The 21,625-nt window shown below is 36.8% G+C and overlaps 3 protein-coding genes across 3 annotated transcripts in view; all 3 read left to right on the top strand.

Annotated features, from left to right (window-relative positions):
- The window catches only part of MS4A14 (membrane spanning 4-domains A14), a 16,745-nt gene extending 9,394 nt beyond the window's left edge, over nt 1-7,351 (top strand). Inside the window, exons 6-7 of the mRNA XM_023508535.1 lie at nt 5,318-6,455; nt 6,588-7,351. Coding sequence (XP_023364303.1) covers nt 5,318-6,455; nt 6,588-7,351 — 1,902 coding nt within the window. The remainder of the gene's footprint in view (nt 1-5,317; nt 6,456-6,587) is intronic.
- An 8,884-nt stretch (nt 7,352-16,235) lies between these two features.
- On the top strand, nt 16,236-17,373 carry LOC100952803 (calmodulin-like). The gene has a single exon (XM_023508536.1). The coding sequence runs from the start codon at nt 16,314-16,316 to the stop codon at nt 16,761-16,763; it is 450 nt and encodes a 149-aa protein (XP_023364304.1). The 5' UTR covers nt 16,236-16,313; the 3' UTR covers nt 16,764-17,373.
- Nucleotides 17,374-19,592: 2,219 nt separating this feature from the next.
- MS4A5 (membrane spanning 4-domains A5) overlaps nt 19,593-21,625 on the top strand; it is a 35,516-nt gene continuing 33,483 nt past the window's right edge. Inside the window, exon 1 of the mRNA XM_003802708.1 lies at nt 19,593-19,745. Within this exon, the coding sequence (XP_003802756.1) occupies nt 19,593-19,745 (153 nt within the window). The remainder of the gene's footprint in view (nt 19,746-21,625) is intronic.

Raw genomic sequence — 21,625 nt, 5'->3', positions numbered from 1 at the left:
CCTCCCAAGTAGCTGGGACCACAGGCGCCCGCCACAACGCCCGGCTATTTTTTGGTTGCAGCCGTCATTGTTGTTTGGCAGGTCCGGGCTGGGGATTTGAACCTGCCACCTTAGGTGTATGTGGCTGGCGCCTTAGCCAGTTGAGCTATAGGCACTGAGCCAATGTCCTTAGATCTTTATCTCCCTGCCAAATATATGAAATATCAGACTTAACGAGAACTCAAATTTCTGTGACATAGGGTCTGTGAAACAATCCCTAACCAGAGAAGAAGTAGAGGACAAAAATATTAACAGTGACATTAAATATTATTTATAATTATATCATTTCTATTTACAGAATGCTATGTCAGTCATGCTTACAATCACTGAGCATGGACTTAAGCTTTTAAACTATAATCACACCTTCATTTTGCATATGAAGGAACTAAGGCCGAAGAGGTTAAATAACCTCAGCAGTATGGCCTAACACCAGGTTTCTGAAACAGGTAGTATGTCTCCAGAGCCTGTTCTGTAAATCCCAAACACCACTCCAAGCCCTGTGATTGGAGGGATTTTTTTCCCTCTTTTTTATACTAGCTTTATAGAAGCATAATTTACAAACAATAAACCGTACCTATTTTAAATGTACCATTTGATGAATTCCAACAAATTGTAGAAATCAGTTTAGCTACCATCGGAATCGAGATATAGTATGTTTCTATCTATCACCCAAAAAGGTTCATGGGACTCCTTAGGAATAAATATCCTTATCACGTAGATTACTTCTGACCTTCCCAAGTTTCACACACGTGGAATTATAAGTACTCTTTGTATCTGAGTTCCTTCACATGGAAACCTGATGTCAGATTCATCCATGCAGTGGCATCCATTAAAAATTCTTACAGGCCTTTTATTATCATGACAAAAGGGTCCTGTTTGTTGTCATGGTGAAAGTATCTTGTGTAAATCTATTCTTTCTCTACCACAATAAACTTTATCTCACACTCTAAAAAGAAATTCTGTGTGTGGGTGTTCCATATTGTTTATCCACTTGACTCTTTATGGGTATTTGAATAATTTAAAGTTCTGAACTCATCAATAGGTTGATAAGAACATTTGAGTTCAGATCTTTACATGACTATCTCTTTGTTCCTACTGGGGTGTTCTGTCTAGGATTTGATTGCTAGATCATATGGTAAGTAGATATTAAATTTTATAAGAAAAGACCAAACAGTGTATCAAAGTGGCTATACTATTTTTTATTCTCATCAGCAATACGGAGAGTTAGTTGTTCCATATCATCACTAACACGTGAAATTGTCAGTTATTTTAGTAATTTAGCAATTTTGCTGGGTACATAGTGGTGTCTCATTGTGGTTCAAATTTGTGCTTCCCTGTTCCAAGCTCATAAAGATTTTCTTCTATATTTTCTTACACCAGTTTTATAGTTTCAGCTTTTATATTTAGGTCTATGCTCTGTTTTGATTAACTTTTGCATAGAGTTATGAAGCGAGGTTAGACGTTAATGGACACATCCCACCACAGAGATATCCACTTGCTCTAAGGCCACCTTACTGAGAATACAAAGCTTTCCCCCATCACTTTGGGATCTTTGTTGAAAATCAAATTACTGCTTATTTACACTATTCTTTTGGTTACTTTGTTATGATTATCCTTACACCTATTTTGCACTGTTTTAATTTCTATAGCTTTAGAGTAATTATTTTTTACTATAATAAAGATGCATAAGACTTATCATTTTAATCATTTGTAAGTTTATAATTCAAGGCTTTAAGCGTAATCATAATGGTATTATGTATTATGTATTATACTCTCATCACTGTCTGTGCCCAAAACTTTTTCTTCATCCCAACAGAAACTCTATATCATGAAACAATAACTCCCCTTTATCCCCTCTCCCTCCAGCTTCTGAAGACCTCTATTCTATTTTGTATGTTGTAAATTTGCCTTTCCTATATATCTTATATAAGTGGAATTATACAATATCTGTCCTTTTGTAATTAGCTAATTTACCTAAGCATGTTTTCAAGGTCTATCCATGAGTAGCATATATCAAAATTATATTCCTTTTATGGCTAAATAAAATTCCATTATGTATACACACCACATTTTGTTGAACCATTCTTCTGTTAATGAACACAGATTGTTTCTCTGTTTAGCCTGTCATGAATAATGCTGCTATGAACATTGGTACCCAAATATCTGATCCAGTTGCTGTGGTCAATTCTTTTGGATATATACCTGAGAGAGAAATTGCAGGGTTATATGGTAGTTTATGTTTAGCCTTTGGGGAAACTGCCAATCTGTTTTCCACATTGGTTGCATGATTTTACATTCCCACCAGGAGTGCACAAGAGTCCAACTTCTCCACATCCTCACCAACACTTGTCGTTTTATTTTTTTCAATTAATTTTTAAATTTATAATTGACACATAATAATTATACATGTTTATGGGGTACAGTGTGATGTCTTAAAGCATGTCTACAATGGCTAATGATTAATTGTGACAGTTACCACATTTATCACTTTAAACATTTGTCATTTCTTCATGGTGACAACATCCAAAGTCTTCTAGGAATCTTGATATGTACACTGCATTGCTATTTGCTATAGTCACACTGCCATGAAATCGAACACTAGGACTTATTCTCTCTAACTGTAACTTCATATCTATTGACCAACCTCTCCTAGACGCCTCTCTTCCCTCCCCTCCCCAAACTCTAGTAACCACTTTCTTACTCTTTACTTCTATGAAATCAACTTTTTTAGAATGGGTGAGATCACATGGTGTTTGTCTGTGTGATTGTTTCTCCATTCTCACAATGTTTCACTTAGAAGAATGGTTTCCTTGGCTTAGTGCTTGTGGCTCAAGTGGCGAAGGCACTGGCCATATACACCTGAGCTGGCAGGTCCTGATCCAGCCCGGGCCCACCAAACAACAATGATGGCTTGAAACCAAAAAATAGCCGGGTGTTGTGGTGGGCACCTATAGTCCCAGCTACTTGGGAGGCAGAGGCAGAAGAATCTCTTGAGCCCAGGAGTTGGAGGTTGCTGTGAGCTGTGATGCCACAGCACTCTACCTGTGAATTAAAATTGTGAATAGGTATTGGTTGCCCTTTGCAATTTTTCATCTCATGCTTACATCTTTATTGTATTATCTGTGTATTATATCACACAACTACAGAAAAGTACAAAACTCTTTGAAGCCCTTTAGGAGCAACATTAAAACAAATTGCTCACACTAAATAACTAGTCAGTTGAATCTAGTGAGTTGAGCAGCTTTTCAAGGTAGTATGGAACAGAAATATGCAAAGTACAACAGGGGTTCAAAAATAATGTGCATCCTGATCTCAAGGAAAGGAAAGAGAAAGTGAACTCTTTATATTTAGTAAGAAACTTCTGTGTGTCAATTATTCTGCTTAAAAGCATTATTTTATATCCTTGATTGTCAGTCATACCCTGAAGTGAAAAGTAACTTAAATAATTATTACACAGAAGCAGAGATTAGAGAGACAAGCACAGAACCTAGGATTTAATTGCAATGTATAAATCCTAGCTTCACAGGTAAATAGCTCTATGACATTTGTCTGGTTACTTAACATCTGTGAACCTCAGTTCCCTCCGTTGTAAAATAAGGATCATAACCTCACAAGGATATTATATCAAGTACATGAGATGACTCTGAAACCTTGTCTAGCATCTGGCCTCACCTAGTTATAATTAAGGATGAGAAAATTTAAAACTATAGTCCTTAAGAGCTTAAATAAACTGTAATCCATTCTCCCAAACTTCTATTTTAATAAATGAATAAATTCAAATTCAAATGAAACATTTGTGGTGAGTGAAAATACAGAAGGCTCCCCCAAAGTACCATTTATTCTTCCATAGATAGTCATCCACTAGGGAGAAAATATAGACATGGAAACCAATTAGTAGAGTGGGGAATACAATGTACAAGGTAAGAGAGTATGTATATTCTAAATCTAGGCCTGCCATTGACCAACTAGATAAGCATAATTAATTTAATCACTGAGTTCTTATCACTTCATCAATAGAACAAGTAGTCCATATTCTGAATCAAAGCTAGGTGTGGTGTCTCATGCCTATAGCACTTCAGGAGGCTGAAGCAGGTAGATTGAGCTCAGGAGCTCAGGAGTTCGCTAACAGTCTCAGCAAGAGTGAGACCCCCATCTCTCCTAAAAACAGAAAAACTAGCTGAGGTGCTGTGGTGGGTGCCTATAGACCTAAGTAATTGAGGGAGGCTGAGCCAAGAAGATTACTTGAGCCCAAGAGTTTGAGGTTGCTGTGAGCTATGACATCACAGCACTCTACCCAGAGCAACAGAGTGAGAGTCTGTCTCAAAACAACAACAAAAAACTATTCTGACTCTGTGTATGACTTAAGAAAGGGAATAGGCTGTTAAGAATCAGAAGGTTGGAAATGCAATAACAATTTCCTTAAAAAATTATAATAACATGAGAAAGAATTAGAAGCATTGACTAAAGCTTGTAATAGATGCCGCCACTTAGCTATTAAAAATAAATAAATAAAACTTCAATAGCCTCTCTTATTTGTAAAGGAAAGTCCAAATTTTCTAACCTAGCATACCATCCACCATTCTAGCTGCTTACCATCCGCCATGGCATCATGTGTGTCACATCCTTGTGTTTTTGTACCCACTGTTTCTTCTACCTGGACTATGATTCCTATCTTACTTCATCTTGCCCTCTACATGTGAGGAATTCCCACTCTCAGGCAAGATATATATGAAATATCGCCTTTTCTGTGAAGCATTTTTTTCAGAATTAAGTCATCTTCTATGTTCCCATAAACCTATTTCTATAATAGAATTTACTGAATTATATTGCTGCTACCTACTTATACTCTGATCTACTTATAATTGTGAGCATCTTAAGGGTAAAACCCACATCTAATTATCATTTATCTCCAGAATTTGGTTTACTTAAGTGATCAATAAATCAATATAGATTAAACATGATCATATGGTATTGACTGGATGGTTTAAGATGTCTTGGAAGCTTTATAATATTAAGTATGGCAATAATGCTTAGCAGTATTAATAAAATTCCTCTGTTCAATATTTGAGAAAATGAGAGGTGATGGCTTGCCCAAAATAATACCAATGAGTTGATGATGAAGGCAGAAATGGTATTTATTTTCTGATTTCTCATCTTGATGTTATTTCCTATATACTACTATTTTAAGTCAGGGATGAAAAATAATTTGAAAATACAAAACAAAATAAAATCAAAGGTGGATTCATCATACTAATTTCCACCCTTCTTCATTTTATAGGTTGTGTTTTTCTTGCCTACGGATATTGTTCCAGGTGATGAACAACGTGGCCTAGGAGAAGATGCTCAATTACAATTTGAGCTGCAAGAAGAATCCTATAGTGATGACACAACAGCAACGCGCATACAAACCGTCTTCTTTGGAGGCTATGCTTTCTTCAAGTTAAGAGTTGCAAAAAGTCCTTTAGCCTCCCAGTTCAGGTTACAAACTGGCAGGCCTAGTTCCCTGCCACCTTCTGCACCTGTGCCAAAAGAACAACAGCAAAATATCCCTTCACGTTTACAGTCTACAGAGGGAGATCATTTGTCTCCACTAACATCACAAAAACAGCACTCAAAAAATACAACGCACACTCAGAAACCCTCTGTATTTGAACCGAAAGAGAAAGACCAGGAATCTGCTACCGCTCAACACCCCAAGATCCAGACCCAATTGCTGAAAAAGAAATCCTTACCATTCCAATTTTTTCCATCCTATTCTGTATTAAAAGTCCAAAAATTATCACCTAAAGACTTGCCACCTCAAGGTCTGCCAGGACAAGCCCAGTCAAGTCAAAACATTATAGTAAAAGCCATGATATCTACAACCCCAGCATCCCATGTTATGCAGTCTTACGATCTAACCAGGAAAGATCTGCCCTTTCAAGACATATCATCCCAAGACTTGCCTTCAGGATCCCAAAACATACCGTCTCAAGACTTTTCTTCTCCAGATACGCTATCCAGCGCTCTCTCAAAAGCTATGCTATCTGAAGCTTCAAAACCCCATATTGTGCAGCCCTCTAATACAAAACACCTGCTTCAGAAAACTCCAGATATTCAACCTGAAAACCAGCAACTTTTACACAAATCACATAAAGACATTCAATCAGAAGTCAAGGAAGAGACCAAAAAATGGAACTCTGAAGAGGAACTCCCCAGAAAGAAATTCTCAAAAGGACATTCCTTAGACTACCTTGTCAAAGTCTGGAAATTCTCAAGGAAGAATTCTTTAGACAAGTCAAACAAAAGCTTGCAGTCCTCAAAGAGGAATTTTTTATACAAGCCGAACAAAAGCTGGCATTCCTCAAAGAAGGATTTCTTAGACAAGCGGAACAAAAGCTGGCGATCCCCAAAGAAGAAGTCCGTAGACAAGCGGAGCAAAAGCTGGCAATCCTCAAAGCGGAATTTCTTAGACAAGCAAAACAAAGGCTGGCAATCTCCAACACGGATGATCCTAGACAAGAAAATCAAAGCCCTGCTAGTCGTGAAGAAGCAAACCTTGGAGAAAGCTCAGCATCATCACACTCCACAGCAACTCCCAGATCAGCCGGCTGAAATCCAGCGAGGCCCAAAGGGCAAAGATGGGCAAGATATAGACCAGCGGGCTGAAAAGGAGCAAGGCCCAGAGAAACAAACCCAAGATCAACAAGCTGATGACCAGCAGTCCCCAAAAGGACAGCAAAGTCAAGTAGAGAAAGCTCCAAATCAGCTATGCCAGGATTGGGATTCTCAAACCCAGAAATACCAAGGCTGGCAATCCGCAAAGAAGCAATTGTCAGAACATTCAATTCGAGACTTTAAATTTTTCAGCTCAACACAGTCTGAAGAATCAGGAACTCAAAGTTGGAGAAGCAGAGATCAGATAGGACAAAGATGGCAATGTGAAATGCAGCATTCTCTATACTGGGGATCTCAAGCCTGCCAAGCCCAAAGTCAATCAGAGAGAAAAGCCCTAAGGCAGAAAGCTGCAGACCAAGAAATGCAAACCCAGCAAACCACAGCCCAATATAACCTAGGTTGGCACTTACAAAACACAGAAAGCAAAGGCCAAATTTCAAAGGAGCTGCAATCAGAAGACACAAAACCAGATATTCTGTCTTCTTCTGGCCAGAGTTCAATGCAAGACACATCTTTAGGCTATTTCTCCAATATTGAATCAGAACAAGATGTGCAACAAATCACTTCAGCTTGCTCAAATTCATACAGAGAAGATCCGAATTTAACTTCTGATTCTTCTTTTGCAAAATATCAACAATCTGAGGACTCAGACTAACATGTGGAATCTGCTCCCCTAAAATGTGGTTGTTACCTAATCTCTCACCAAAATATGAAGGGAATCCAGAACACTCAATGAATCTGTCCCTGATTAAAATAAAGTGACAACGAACCAAATGTTAACACTGTAGCTCTGTCTGGTGGTGAAGGCACAATTCACATATAAACACCATCAAAGTTAGCGTTTCAATTATAATCACCAACTTGTTTTACAACTTAATATTTGATGGAGCTACTTTTCTATGGTGCTAATTGTTTTGCTTCATCTTTTATGCATAATAGTTCAGAAAGTCACTTGGGGGAAAGCCTATACAGGTTCCCTAAGGGGTCATGACCCAAAAGAGTCAGCAAGGAACAAAAATTGCACCACTCTCCTATTTTGCTGTTTCCAGTCCTCTCCTTTACTCTCCCTCCCCAAATCTATATGGAAGATATATACACCAAGTTTGTTCAATTATTAATGAGATAGAATGTGGCAATGAGTACAGAATGTAATGGGGTGGTGCGGGGGGCTGGCGAGGTTAAATCATATTTATAGACAGCAAAGTAGGAGTTCAGGAAAGGCAGAGATGCTGTCATATGGAAAATGCGACAAACTGTAACCTATTTAGGGAAGCTTCGGTTCCCTCACTTCTAATTTCCCAACCCTTATCACATATAATTTCATCCTCTGTGATCAAGGAAAATTGTGTCATCTAAAACCATCAGTTATCCTCCATCCTCCAAGCTAATCACATTTTTTCCATCCTTTCTCTTTAATCTCTTTAATACATTTGGAGTTTTTAGCCATCTCATCTTTCCGTGATTTTTATCCTGCCCGTTGGCTTCTGAGTTTGACTCCTCCTGTTTCAAAAATTCCATAACAGGTATTTCTAGGGATCTCTCCCCAATGTCCTTCATTTTCTGAAATCACAACGCACAATAGCAGTTCTCTCATCTCCTTGTGAATAATCCAGACTATGTCATATTCACATCTTTTACAGAATTCAGCACTAAAGCTTGCTTCTAGTAGACATTCAATGAATTATTTTTAAAAGCACAAATGGGAGCCTGGACTCTCCACCTACAGGTGAGTGGAGAAGGAATATGTAGGAGACTAATCACGTATACGAGCCCTTGCAGCCACTGCCTTTGTAGTGAGGATGAGCTTTGGGACCAAGGTAGGGCCCCTGCCTGAGTTGGCCTCCAGATCCTGAATGGCCATCGTTCATCTTACTCTGAAGGATCCTAATAACATGTTTGGGAATTATTTGTATCCCATCCAGATTCAGCTGGATCAGAATATGTTTCTAAGGTGCTTGTGTAATGGGTTTAACTTTCAGTCCACAAACTCAGGTGTTCAGGAAAGGCATGTTTATAATTTTTAATAAAATTCTGTCTTTGAGAACCTAACCCCTGCAGTCATCCTTGCCCATTCAGCCCCATACCTAACCAACACACACACACATACAAGTTTATGCACACGTGCACAAGGATCTCAAGACTGTCAAGTCACTGGAGAGGCAATTCTGTCATCAGTGACTAGCCCACACTGATCACTGCTGTGAAACTCATCGTTCTAATAGAACCTGTGTCCTCACTGTGTCCATACTATGCAGCTATGTGAACTCATTGCTTCCATGCTACACTTAGAACGCAGGGATTTTTCTAGAATTGCAAGAATATAATGACTATGGGCTAAACTTACAATGTAAGAATATAAAAATGTAAAAGACCCTTCCCTCCGAGGTCTGTCTGTCCTATTAGGGGGTCATGCTAGGGAGCAAGGCAGAAACACTCAATCCCCCCAAACTTACAGTCAACCTTTCCAAGCAGCAGGAATCCCTCTTTCCTCTCATTTTCCAAAGACATTCTCTCCTTATCTGCCCTTTCTGAGATTCCTAATAAGATCCCATCAATGAGTTTGGGTCTAGAGTTGGCAAAATCAAATGTGTTCAGGAGCCAATGAATAAAGATAAATGTATGAAGTACCTGTCTATAAAACAGGATGCAGAAGACTGGAGGAAACAATGATTTACTTGAAAAGCAATATAATTCTTTTAAATTATGATTTACTTGAAAAGCAATATAATTTACTTGAAAAGCAATATAATTCTTTTAAACGCCGTCTTATTCCAAATATAATGTCTTTCTAGAAGTCATGAAGCTTGTTTTTTGGCATAATTTTGATCTTATGCCTTAGGCTATGATCTTATGCCCTCAGTTCTCAAGACACTTTTAGAAAAAAAGTAAGCTCACTGCTTACAAGTATTCTTTCATTTGTTGGACTAAATATCTTTCAGATGGATTATATATACTTCCCAGTGCCTTTGTGCCTAAGTGAATGTAAAGGCGACTGTCACTAGTAGAATGCTCACACTTCCAGGCTCAACCCCTAAAACCACCTGCATTATTCCCATGATATCTTTTTCCTTTATGCACTGGCCAGATACAGCAAATCCAGGATTTGGGAAATGCTGAGTCCCTAAATCACATTGTAGATTAAATCTGCTGCTGAGTTCCAAATGGACTGTGATCTAAGAGGGAAATAAACCTTTTATGGTGTTAAGGCAAAGAGAGCATGGTTTTCCTTTGTCATTGAAGTCAGCCTAAACAGAGTAACAGAGTCATTAAGATAAAAACGTCAAATCTTACTCAAAATGACAAGCATCTTACTCTTATCCCCTTTGTGTTAGTCACCTATTGCTGTGTAACAAACTCCCGCAAATGTAGCTGTTTACAAGGGCACATTTATTCTAAGTTTCTGCAGGTCAAAAGTCCAGGAGACCATGGTTATCTTGTTCAAAATATGTGGCTAAAAGTTTTTGATTTTGAGATGCTACGATTTTTTACCCTCAGTTCCCAAGACACTTTCAGAAAAAAGTGAGCTCACTGCTGGCCAGTGCTGCAGTTTTGGGCTTGGGTTTCTCTTTAAAGCCTATCTGTTGTTGGACGAATCTACTTCTTGCAGCTATTAGGACTGAGGTCCCTGTTTCCTTGCTTCCAGCTGGGAGCTGTTACATTCTCCTAGAAGACACCTGAGTTCCTTCTCAGGCAATCCTTTCCATCTTCAATCCAGCAACCATGTGTCAAGTTCTGCTCAGACTCCAACTCTACTCCTTCTCCTGTCTCACTCACTCAATCTAAGACAATATCCTCATTTTTAGATAAGTTTATTAAATGCAAAGTCCTTTTGCCATTGAAGAATACATAATCATGGGTATAATACCTCATCATATTCGTAGTCCTGGGGATTAGGGCATGGAATTTTTGTGGGTACAATAATTCTTATCACACCTTCCATGGGTGATAAAGAAGGAAAAAAATGAATACTTCAATATTTGCTAATGTATTATTTGTCCTTTTAACATATTAATTTTTTTTGTCACACTCACAGCCAAATAGTCTTTTTAAATATTTCAGTAGTCACAGGTATATATTCAGATAGTTTAAAGAGTCAACTAGTCATACACAACTATCTTGAGTAACAAGTAGCAAGTAGACATTCCTATCTGGAACTCTAAATCCCTCTAGTTCAGAAATGCACAAGACAAATATCATTTGCAATAAATGCTGTATATGAAAAAAAGAAGGTTGAGGAGCAGTGGTCTTCTCACTATGGAAGATCAGGATGTAACTATCCTCTTTCAACTCCCCACTACCACACATATACGTTTCTCATTCCTCATCCTCCCCTACAGTTATAGCACAGTTTGGGGTTGAGAGATATATGCTGTTTATATCTCTAAATATTCAACTGAGGCTGAGCCACATAATAGATTTTTATTTTTCCTCACCTGTGCCATGTTGTCTTTTCCCTTAAATTGTGTCTTTTCTTTCATTTTTCCTTTGTGTTTACTTTTTTTCTCAATGCCAAACTCTCCACCAGTTCTCAAAATTTCTTAACACATTACTTCATATTGCAAACCATATTAATTTCCCTTTCTTAAAGAAGTCTTTACTGGAGGTACAGCCTACATGCCTTCTTCATGACTGGTACCAGCTGAAATCCTGGGATCCCCCTGTCATCATCCTGAGATTTTTTTTTCATTGACCTTTTTTACTTTTTATCTTATTTACTTCTCTTGCTGTCCTCCCTTATTTTTTAAAAATAAATACTCTAGGAGCTTTTCTTTTCCCTTTCCCCATATACAGATATAATACATTTTTGTGTGTGTGTTTAATGTTCCTAAGAGACATTTTCTGGGTTATTCTCTAGAATAGAAATAAAAATAAATACATTTGCTTTATTTTTATTTCATACTTCAATATACAATATGTACATATATATTATTTTTCAAGCTCTATAAAGCTTTTTTATATTTTTGCATTTGGAATTAATGATAGACTCACCCCAAATCCTACCTTTTAAGGTGTTAAGATAGTCAGGTATACTCTTCACCCAACTTTCCCCAGTAGTGACATCTCATATAGCTGCCATACAATATCAAAAGCAGGAAATTGACATTGGTGCATTACTAACTAAACTGCAGACTATCTAGTTTTTGCCATTTTTTAATCCTGCATCCATTTGTTGTGTGTGTGTGTATAGTTCTGTAGCCATCGCCGCAATCAAGGTCCAGAATTGTTCCATCACCACAAAGAAACTTCTGCATGCTATTTCTTTTTAATAACACCTCACCCTCAATGCTACCTTTGCTTCTTGGCGACCACTAATCTGTTCTCTATCTCCCTTGTTTTGCCATTTTAAGAATGCTATATTAGTGTATTCATATTTCTTGAGACTCTTTTCACTGAGCATAATGCTTTTAAAGCCCATCAGTGTTGTGTGTTTCATTGATTCCTTTTCTTTTATTGCTGAGCAAATATTCCATTGTATGGATGATGAATGTACCAGGGTTAAGCATTCATCTATTGAAGGACATTACTGATTTTTCTATTATGAATAAAAGGTATTAGAAATATTCATGTATAGGCTCGTGTATGAACATAAAATTTCATTTCTCTGGGATAAATGCCCAAGAGTACAATTGCTGGGTTGTGCAGTAAGTATAAGTAGAGATTTATAAGAGACCGACAGATTGTTTTCCAGAGTGGCTTTACCATTTTTACATTCCCACCAGCAATGTATGAGAAAGCCCGTGTCTGCATCTTCACTGGTATTTGCTATTATCACTTTTGTCTTTGAACTATCCTAACAGGCTTGTAGTGATATCTCGTGGGGGCTTAATTTGCATTTCCCTAATGGCTAACAAGGGACAGCCTTTCATGTTTCCAGCAGCTTTTTGAGAAAGAGCACAAGGGAAATGAAATTTGAGGATTATGCATGTCTGAAAAGGTTTTAATTTATACCCTCTCAGTTATTTGATGATTTGTCTTGGCTACAGAATTCTAGATTAGAGGCAATTTGTCTTCCGAACATTTAGAGCTTCATTGTCTTCTTATTCCCAGTATTACTACTGAAAAGTCCCAAACCATTCTGATCTAATAAACATCACTGGGATTACAAGAGATACATTATTAAAGAAATAGGGGATTTCTGCAGTGATGCTGACTGATCACATGGCAATGTTAAGCACAAATTTTCAGTGAACCATCTGTCTGGTTATATGATTTCTCTCCATGTTTTTCAACTCAGTTAAATTCCGGTCCATTCATATGAATTGACTCTTTTTCACCCTTGCAATCTTGAAGGATATTTACTTTGTACCAACTGTTCTGAAATCTATTCAGATGGGCCAATTTTTATCAACTTTTCTAGGTATTCCCACGTAAATTATCTTTTTCTTTCTATGATTTCTCTCTTCTCTTTCCATACTGCTATTGTACCTCTAGAATTGCCCATGATGTTGTTATTATATTTTCTCTTCTCTTTTCTATCACTTTGTGCTCTATATTCTGACTGTTTTACTTAACTAAATATCCCAATCCTTCCATTGAGATATTCTTTTTTGGTTATCATTTTTATTTCCAAGAGATCCATTTGTTATGTATTTTCTATTTTATAGGATTCTGTTTTTACTTATGCAATATTTTTCTTATACTTTAGTGTATAAATGGATTTTCATCAAGTTTTCTTTTCCTACCTAGTCTTTAGTGTTTTTCTTTCTCTTTTGGTCTCTATATTGGTCTACTAATTGTTGGTTGTCTGTTCATATGATAGAGTGAAATGAGAGAAAATTGTTTCAGAAGTGTGGAATACACAGAGTTTGCCATTTGTGGGCTTTAATGTAAGATAAACTTGCTATATTATTAGTTAAGAAACTATAGATTTCAGTATCTAGTTTTCTCTTTTTCCTTTGACATTCAGATTCCATCAAAGAGACTATTCCATTTCCTTGCCTGGTTATTAATGGCCAAATAGTAAGTGAAATAAGCAGACTAGGGGTATTAATATTTAATAGCAATAGTTTCCATAATTATCCTATTTTTATCTGTTCCCCCTCCTCTCACCTGTGCCTGTACTGTGGTCACTCAACCTGAAGGACTCTCTCTATGGGATAATGTGTTGTCTTCTGCAGAGATGGGGCGGGGATAGTCACTTGGCTGGGGAGAGTAGAGTCACAGACAATATTAGTCCTCTTTATTTTAGAAACTCCTTTTCTACTTCCTAACATAATTAATGTCCTCAATTTCAGAAGATTTTGAGGACTTTGTAGTATGCAGTTCTTAATGCTTCCCAGCACTGGCTTCAGATACAGATTCATTAGATTTGTTACTGAACCATCTGTTTTCCAGATTTGAACATTTTTCTATTTTGTCTAATTTTCTATTCTGTGATTATAGGAATATGCCTTATAAAATGTGGTATGTGTCTACCATGTATTACTCGTCCATAAAAATAAATTAATTAATTTTGCAACAATATGGATGGAACTGGAGACCATTATCCTAGAGGAAGTATCTCAGGAATGGAATAATAAACAGCTCATGTACTCTCTAATTAGTTGGAACTAATCAATGTACACACAAGAGCACAGAAAGAAGTAAAGGTTATTGGAAATCAAGAAGGAAAGAAGGGGAAGAGTGGAAGGGCAAAAGCCTACCTAACAGGTACTGATAGCCCTGACTCACACATGATGATAAAAGCTATCTCTGTAATAAAAAAATTTCTACTCTCTTAATATTTTGAAATAAGAAAAAAGAAAAGGAAGGAGAAACTGGCAATGGAGACAGAGAAGAATGACAGAAAGAAAGAGAAGTAACAAAAAAATTGTCTGGAGTCTTACAAAGCAAGAGATGGTTTAAACTTGCCAATGAGGTGACACAGGCTGATGAGATGTATAATACTGATGGAAAAATGCCCACTAGATTTGGTACCCTACTTGTTGTCAGTGAGCATGAAGTAAAGACAAAGCAAGGAGCTCATTCTTTCAGGATGTCTTACTATAGAGCAGAGAAAAAAGGTACAGAAACTAAAAGGGAAGAATTTTTTCTGACCTGGGTGATCCTGGACCATTTATACTGATTGTAATAGTTGAGAAAAAGTGTAGAGTGTACATACTCTACTCTACTTCCAGTGTACAGGCAGAGAGAAAGTGTAGAGTATACATACTCTACTTATCTTCCATACTATACTCTACACTACTGTAGAGTGTAGAGTGTATAGGCAGAGAGAACAAATTTTCTCTTTCTCAGCCTTTGGTTCTATTCAAGCCTTTAATAGATTGGATGAGGCCCACCCACTTTGGGGAAGGCAATCTGATTTGCTCATGTTACTGATTATAATATTAATTTCATCCAGACACACACTCTAATGGACACAGCTAAAATAATATTTAGCCAAATATTTAGACATCCTGAGGTTCGGTCAAGATGACATATAAAAGTAGCACCAAATCTAGTTTATGTTCATGCTCTTAGGGCCACAGTGTGAAAAGGGTCTTAGCTGAAACTATCTGCATAGATCTGGGGAAGTGCTGGAATACAGGTATATACCCAGCAAGCCCTTATTGAGACAAATCATTAGTAAGGAACAAAAATGTTACATTTAAAAACATGGTGTAGGCCAGACACTGTCCTGTGGCTTACACCTGTAATCCTACCACTCTGGTAGAAGTAGGGGGATCCCTTGAGGTCAAGAGCTCTAGACCATCCTGAACAAGAGCTCACAGCAACCTCGAGCTCTTGGGCTCAAGTGATCTTCCTGCCTCAGCCTCCTGAGGAGCTGAGACTGCAGTCTGCACCACAATACCTGACTACTTTTTCTATTTTCAGTAAAGATGGGGTCTTGCTCCTAAGCAAGTGACATCTTATCACGTTAGTTGCTAACGTTGTGCTCTCCAAAGTATAGATATGGGTATTTTAAAAGGTGGGTTTTTGCAAGGGAGAGAGAGATGAAAAACTTACAAAGAACATTGAACCTCTGCAGAGGTAAGGAAAGAATGAGAGAAGAGAGACTGTTTTTCTTGGAACAATCCAGCAAGGGAATCAGAGAAGAGGCTGAGAAGGACAGACCTAATCCCATTGACTCTAGATCCAAGAACTTTGATCATTGTGACATCACTGAAATAGCTAATAAAAAGCTTGAAATAAAAGCATGATTTGTGAACATTGAGGAACAGCAGGATATTATTATACATTATTCCATAAACTACTAATTTCTATGAAAGCAGGTTGTGTTAGATTAGAAACTATGAAGAAATCTAAGGATATGGGGATAAAGAGAGGAAGTAAACACATATTTGCCATCAATGTATAAACAGGCCTATGAAGATTTATTAGCAGGAGGCCATGGATTTTCACAGCCACCCTGAAATGGAGAAATTGTGTAAAATAATATCTGGACTGATTCAATATGAAATTTCCAGGATTCTTATAGCCAAACTCACAGAAATACATTTAGCTAATAACCAACCTAAATGAACTTTGGAAATAATGCAAACAAAAGGCAAGACAAAGTATCTGGCCACCATGTTTAAAATGGTAATCATAAGAGAAATAATACGGAATTAGTCCAAGTGGAGGGAGCGAGGAGAGTGGTTGTGTGATGGCCTCTCGGAAACCGTAGCACTTGCAGCATGGCTGACCAATTGACTGAAGAGCAGATTGCAGAATTCAAAGAAGCTTTTTCACTATTTGACAAGGATGGTGGTGGAACTATAACAACAAAGGAATTGGGAACTGTAATGAGGTCTCTTGGAAAGAATCCCACAGAAGCAGAGTTACAGGACATGATTAATGAAGTAGATGCTGATGGTAATGGCACAATTGATTTCCCTGAATTTCTGACAATGATGGCAAGAAAAATGAAAGACACAGACAGTGAAGAAGAAATTAAAGAAGCATTCCGTGTGTTTGATAAGGATGGCAATGGCTATATCAGTGCAACAGAGCTTCGCCATGTGATGACAAACCTCGGAGAGAAGTTAACAGATGAAGAGGTTGACGAAATGATCAGGGAAGCAGATATTGATGGTGATGGTCAAGTAAACTATGAAGAGTTTGTACAAATGATGACAGCAAAGTGAACACATTGTACAGAATGTGTTAAATTTCTTGTACAAAATTGTTTATTTGCCTTTTCTTTGTTCGTAACTTATCTGTAAAAGGTTTCTCACTACTGTCAAAAAAATATGCATGTATAGTAATTAGGACTTCATTCCTCCATGTTTTCTTCCCTTATCCTTATCTTACTGTCAGTGTCCTGAAACCTTATTTTAGAAAATTGATCAAGTAACATGTTGCATGTGGCTTACTCTGGATATATCTAAGCCCTTCTGCAAATCTAAACTTAGATGGAGTTGGTCAAATGAGGGAACATCTGGGTTATGCCTTTTTTTAAAGTAGCTTTTTTTTAGGAACTGTCAACATGTTGTTGTTGAAGTGTGGAGTTGTAACTCTGCGTGGACTATGTACAGTCAACAATAGGTACTTAAAAGTTACACTGTTGCAAAACAGGTGTATTATCCAGGTACTTGTACACTATTTTTTTTGTACTGCTGGTCCTGTACCAGAAATATTTTCTTTATTGTTACTTGCTTTTAAATTTTGTTTAGCCACTTAAAGAAAATCTGCTTATGGCACAATTTGCCTCAAATCCATTCCAAGTTGTATATTTGTTTTCCAATAAAAAAATTATAATTTAAAAAAAGAGAGAGAAATAATACTTACTGCTATTATTTTTATTATTACTACAATTTTTATTATTTTATTTATTTAGTACTTCTATGTTTTATTTATTTAGTACTACTATACTTTATAATTCACTCACAATAATCCTACAAGATAATAATTATTATTCCCATATAGGAAATTTAATGTTTAAATAAATATGTAAGTTAACTTAGCCTAGACCCAATAATGTGTAAATAAATGCCTTTGGAATTCATTCTAGGTTTTTATGCTCCAAAGACTGAGTCTCCCACTATATCACCAAAATTCACTTGCATGAATTAAAGCATTAAAAAATTAAAATTATACTATTAAACAAAAAATAACTATTCATCAGTTATTAGGACATTCTAGTCATCATGCTTAGAGGAAAAAAGAAAGTGAATCTAGAAAAGGTCTAGGGCAAAGCTAAAGTGATGAGGGTTAAATGTTATTTTATAAAGTATACTGCAAAAGAGTTCTCTTAACTCACAGAACACTGACCCAACATCCTATGATGTTCATGAAGGCGGACCACCTTTAGAATTCTATGTTTATGGAAAATTGAATGAGAGAGGGTAAATTCAAAGAAAAAAGGGGGATAAAGTCGGGATGGCTAATAGGTAAAAAAAAAAAAACACACACAGAATGAACAATATTAGCTCAACAAAATGACTATAATCAACAATAAGGGTACACTTTAAAATAACTAAATCAGTGGAATAGGAATTTTCCTAACAAAAAGAAATTATAAATGCTTGACGTGATGGATATTCCAATTACCCTGGTTTGATTAATACACATTGTAATACCTGTATCAAAACATCACATGTACCCTGTAAATACATGTATCCACAGCTGTCATGCACCCTTAATAATTAAAAATAAAATAATTTTTTTAAAAAAGAAAATATATTGCAAGGGAGGAGTGGTCTTTCAAAATATTATAACTGACAAGTAGCTAGAGTATGGATATTATAAAGAAGACATGATCTCAATTAGAAACACCAGAGGATGAGAAGGTAGAGGTAAAAATAGACAAATTCTTCCCTTCTTTTCATCCATATCCTTGCAATACAGCAGTGCAAATCCTCCCATGAAGATTTCAAGGCTATTTTCTTATCCCTTGAATATGGGCGGGGGGGTGGGGGGTGGGGCGGCGGTCTATGCAATTTGTTTAGGCCAATGGGACACTAGCACACATGTCTCAGTAGAGGTTTGAAAAACATTTGTGAATTAAAGGAGAATCAAGAATGTGCCAAATTCCAGATACAAGACCGAGGATATCCTAACAACTCATCTAACTCTAGATACTTCACCAGCTGACTACAGTTGCATGAGAGAATCTGGCAGAGAAGAGCTGAGCAGTACCAGACCAGAGGAACCATGCATAGGACCCAAAAAGTTGTAGGAAAAAAAAAAGAAAAGTGGTTGTTTGAAGTCATTACATTGGGGGTAGAGGCACCATTACACAGCAAAAGCTACTAAAATCAGGTGACAAAAAAATGAAGTGACAGGCTAAATGAATGTTCTATGCCTACTTTAAAAGAGCTAATTGGTTCTATGGCCTGAGAATTTTGTCCTTTAACCATCTAAAGAAACAGAATTGGGGTGATTGGAGGGAGGAGGGAGGGCAATTGGCAGAATCTCACCTTATGTACACTATGTTCAGCATGCCTCCTGGGTGAAGGGCTCAACTACAATTTTACCTTGGGATGAGAACAATGTAACCCAAAAATCTGTATCCTCATATAAACTTAAAATAAAAAACATTTTGTACAAAATAATAAATGAAAGAAAAAGAATTGGAATAAATATGTAAGCATTTATTTCAGTTCCTATTATTTAGGAACTAAAATATATTTATATGTAAATCATCTACTCCTGTCTGGTCAATATACATGTGAGGGAGCTGAAACTAAGAGAGGAGGCTATAATTTGGCCAAGGTTACAGCGTCCTCCCGACCAAACCAGAACTATCTGTCACATCCTCCTGTCCCAGTTCCAGGCATTTTACTTACTAACCTTCTTGGGACCTTGACCAGTCCCAAGATTCTATGGCTCTGTGACATTACGATTTGATAATTCCAAGAGAAGAACAACAATGCCAGTGATCCAGACAGCCTCAGCACAGGAAAACAACATAGTGTAGACTGAAGTACCAACTAAATGATTTTCTTTTATTTCAAAATATCAACTATGCCACCATGGATTCAAGCACTGCCCACAGTCCTGTGTTTCTGGTATTCCCTCCAGAGATCATGGCTCCTGAATCTGAGTCAACAGAATTTTCAGGCATGACCTTTGGGAATCAAAACACCCTGCAAAAATTAGTTTCTTCAAAAATGAAAATCATTGGGGTAAGTAAGACTTGCCCCTATGTGTATTCTACTGAGGCACGGGAAAGGATAGGGAAAAGTGTCTGGTGGCACATGTTTTAAGGTTTATGCCAATTCCAATTTTTATTTCTTTTCAATTCAGGGAGTATGGATCACATTTATATATGATTTATATACATATTTTGTGATTTATATATAAGATTTATATATAAGATCTTGGAGAAGAAAACCCCATACTGTACCCCAGAAGTGCATTAATGTACATAGTTACCATTCAATTTAAAAAAAAAAAGATCTTGGAGAGGAACATCCAAGATGCATAAGCCAAGTTGCCGGGGTTCTTGAAGGTCACAGTCCCTAAACTGACTACTTGTGAGGTTTACAAGTCAAGTTCAGAGGAAAAAAAAAAGAAAATTAAGTAGAAGTCAATAGATCAGATTCTGTATCCTAGATTTTTATGTTCCAGAGTTTTATATTTCCCAAATCAAAAGTCAGCATCAGAGTTTGACAACATAACATATTGTGTGTGGGACTTTTAGAGAACATCCACCTAATAACTTAAGTGCTCATCTTTTTATCCATATAACTATCCATTCCATAAATATTAATTCTCTTTTATTTACCACTTCTTATGTAAGACAATGTGGGGGTTAAGTATGTTGGAGGCTGTAATACTGCCTACATCCTTGAAAATATTTTCCCATTCAATCCCCAGACCTTAAAAATAGAAACTTTTTAAAAAAAATTATCTTTCCATTCTTGAGATACTTTACGAAGAATGTGTTCCAACTCTATCAAAGTAAACAAAAAAGATGTAATGTCTCCATCATTTTTTATGGCAGAATAGTATTCCATGGTATACATTATGAAACCAATATATAAAAACTCACATATTCATACAAATGATAATACACAAATTTAGTCTACCAAGGGGGAGCAGTGAGGGGGGAGAGGAAAGGGAAGGGAGAGGGCAATTTGTGGAATGTGAGAGGGTATTTGGTGTAATCTCACCTAATGTGCACAATGCGAGGGTATATTTCAAAATAATAGTAAATTTTATTTTTTGTTTATTAAATTATAACTGTATACATTGATGCACTTATGGGGTACAGTGTACTTATTTAATATACAATGTGAAATGCTTACATCGAACTGATAAACACATCCATCACCTCGCTTACTTATATGTTGTGGTAAGACAATTATACTCTTAAGAGTTTTGAAATATACCATTGCATTAACACATTAGGTGAGGTCCCACCAAATACCCTTCCACATCCCAGCCTCCCCTGTCCCCTCCCCTCTCCCTACTCTTCCCTCCTACTTCCTGGACTATAGTTATGATTTACCATTCATATGAATGCATAGGTGATTATATAGTGATTTCATAGTAGCATTAAGTATATTGGATACTTTTATTTTTACATTCTTGAGATACTTTACTAATAAGAATATTTTCCAGCTACATCTAGATACATATAAAAGATGTGAAGTCTCCATCTTTTTATGGCTGCAAAGTATTCCATAGTGTACATATACCATAATTTGTTAATCCATTCATAGGTCGATGGGCACTTGGGCTGTTTCCATGACTTGGCAATTATGAATTGGGCTGCAATAAACATTCTGGTGCAAATGTCTTTGTTGTAAAATGATTTATGGTCATGTGGGTATATACCTATAAAGGAATTGCAGGATCAAACAGTAGGCTTACTTTTAGTTCCTTGAGTATTCTCCAAACTTCTTTCAAAAAAAATTAGCTTGTATTCCCATGAGCAAAGTAGAAGTGTTCCCTTCTTTCTGCATCCACACCAACATCTGTAGTTGTGGTATTTTGTTATGTGGCCTAATCTTACTGGACTTAGATGATATCTCAAAGTGGTTTTTTTTTTTTTTTTTTT

The sequence above is a fragment of the Otolemur garnettii genome, unplaced genomic scaffold (assembly GCF_000181295.1).
Source record: "Otolemur garnettii isolate 467f Iridium unplaced genomic scaffold, OtoGar3 scaffold00254, whole genome shotgun sequence".
Classification (NCBI taxonomy): Eukaryota; Metazoa; Chordata; class Mammalia; order Primates; family Galagidae; genus Otolemur; species Otolemur garnettii.
This window is presented reverse-complemented; position numbering and strand designations above follow the sequence as displayed.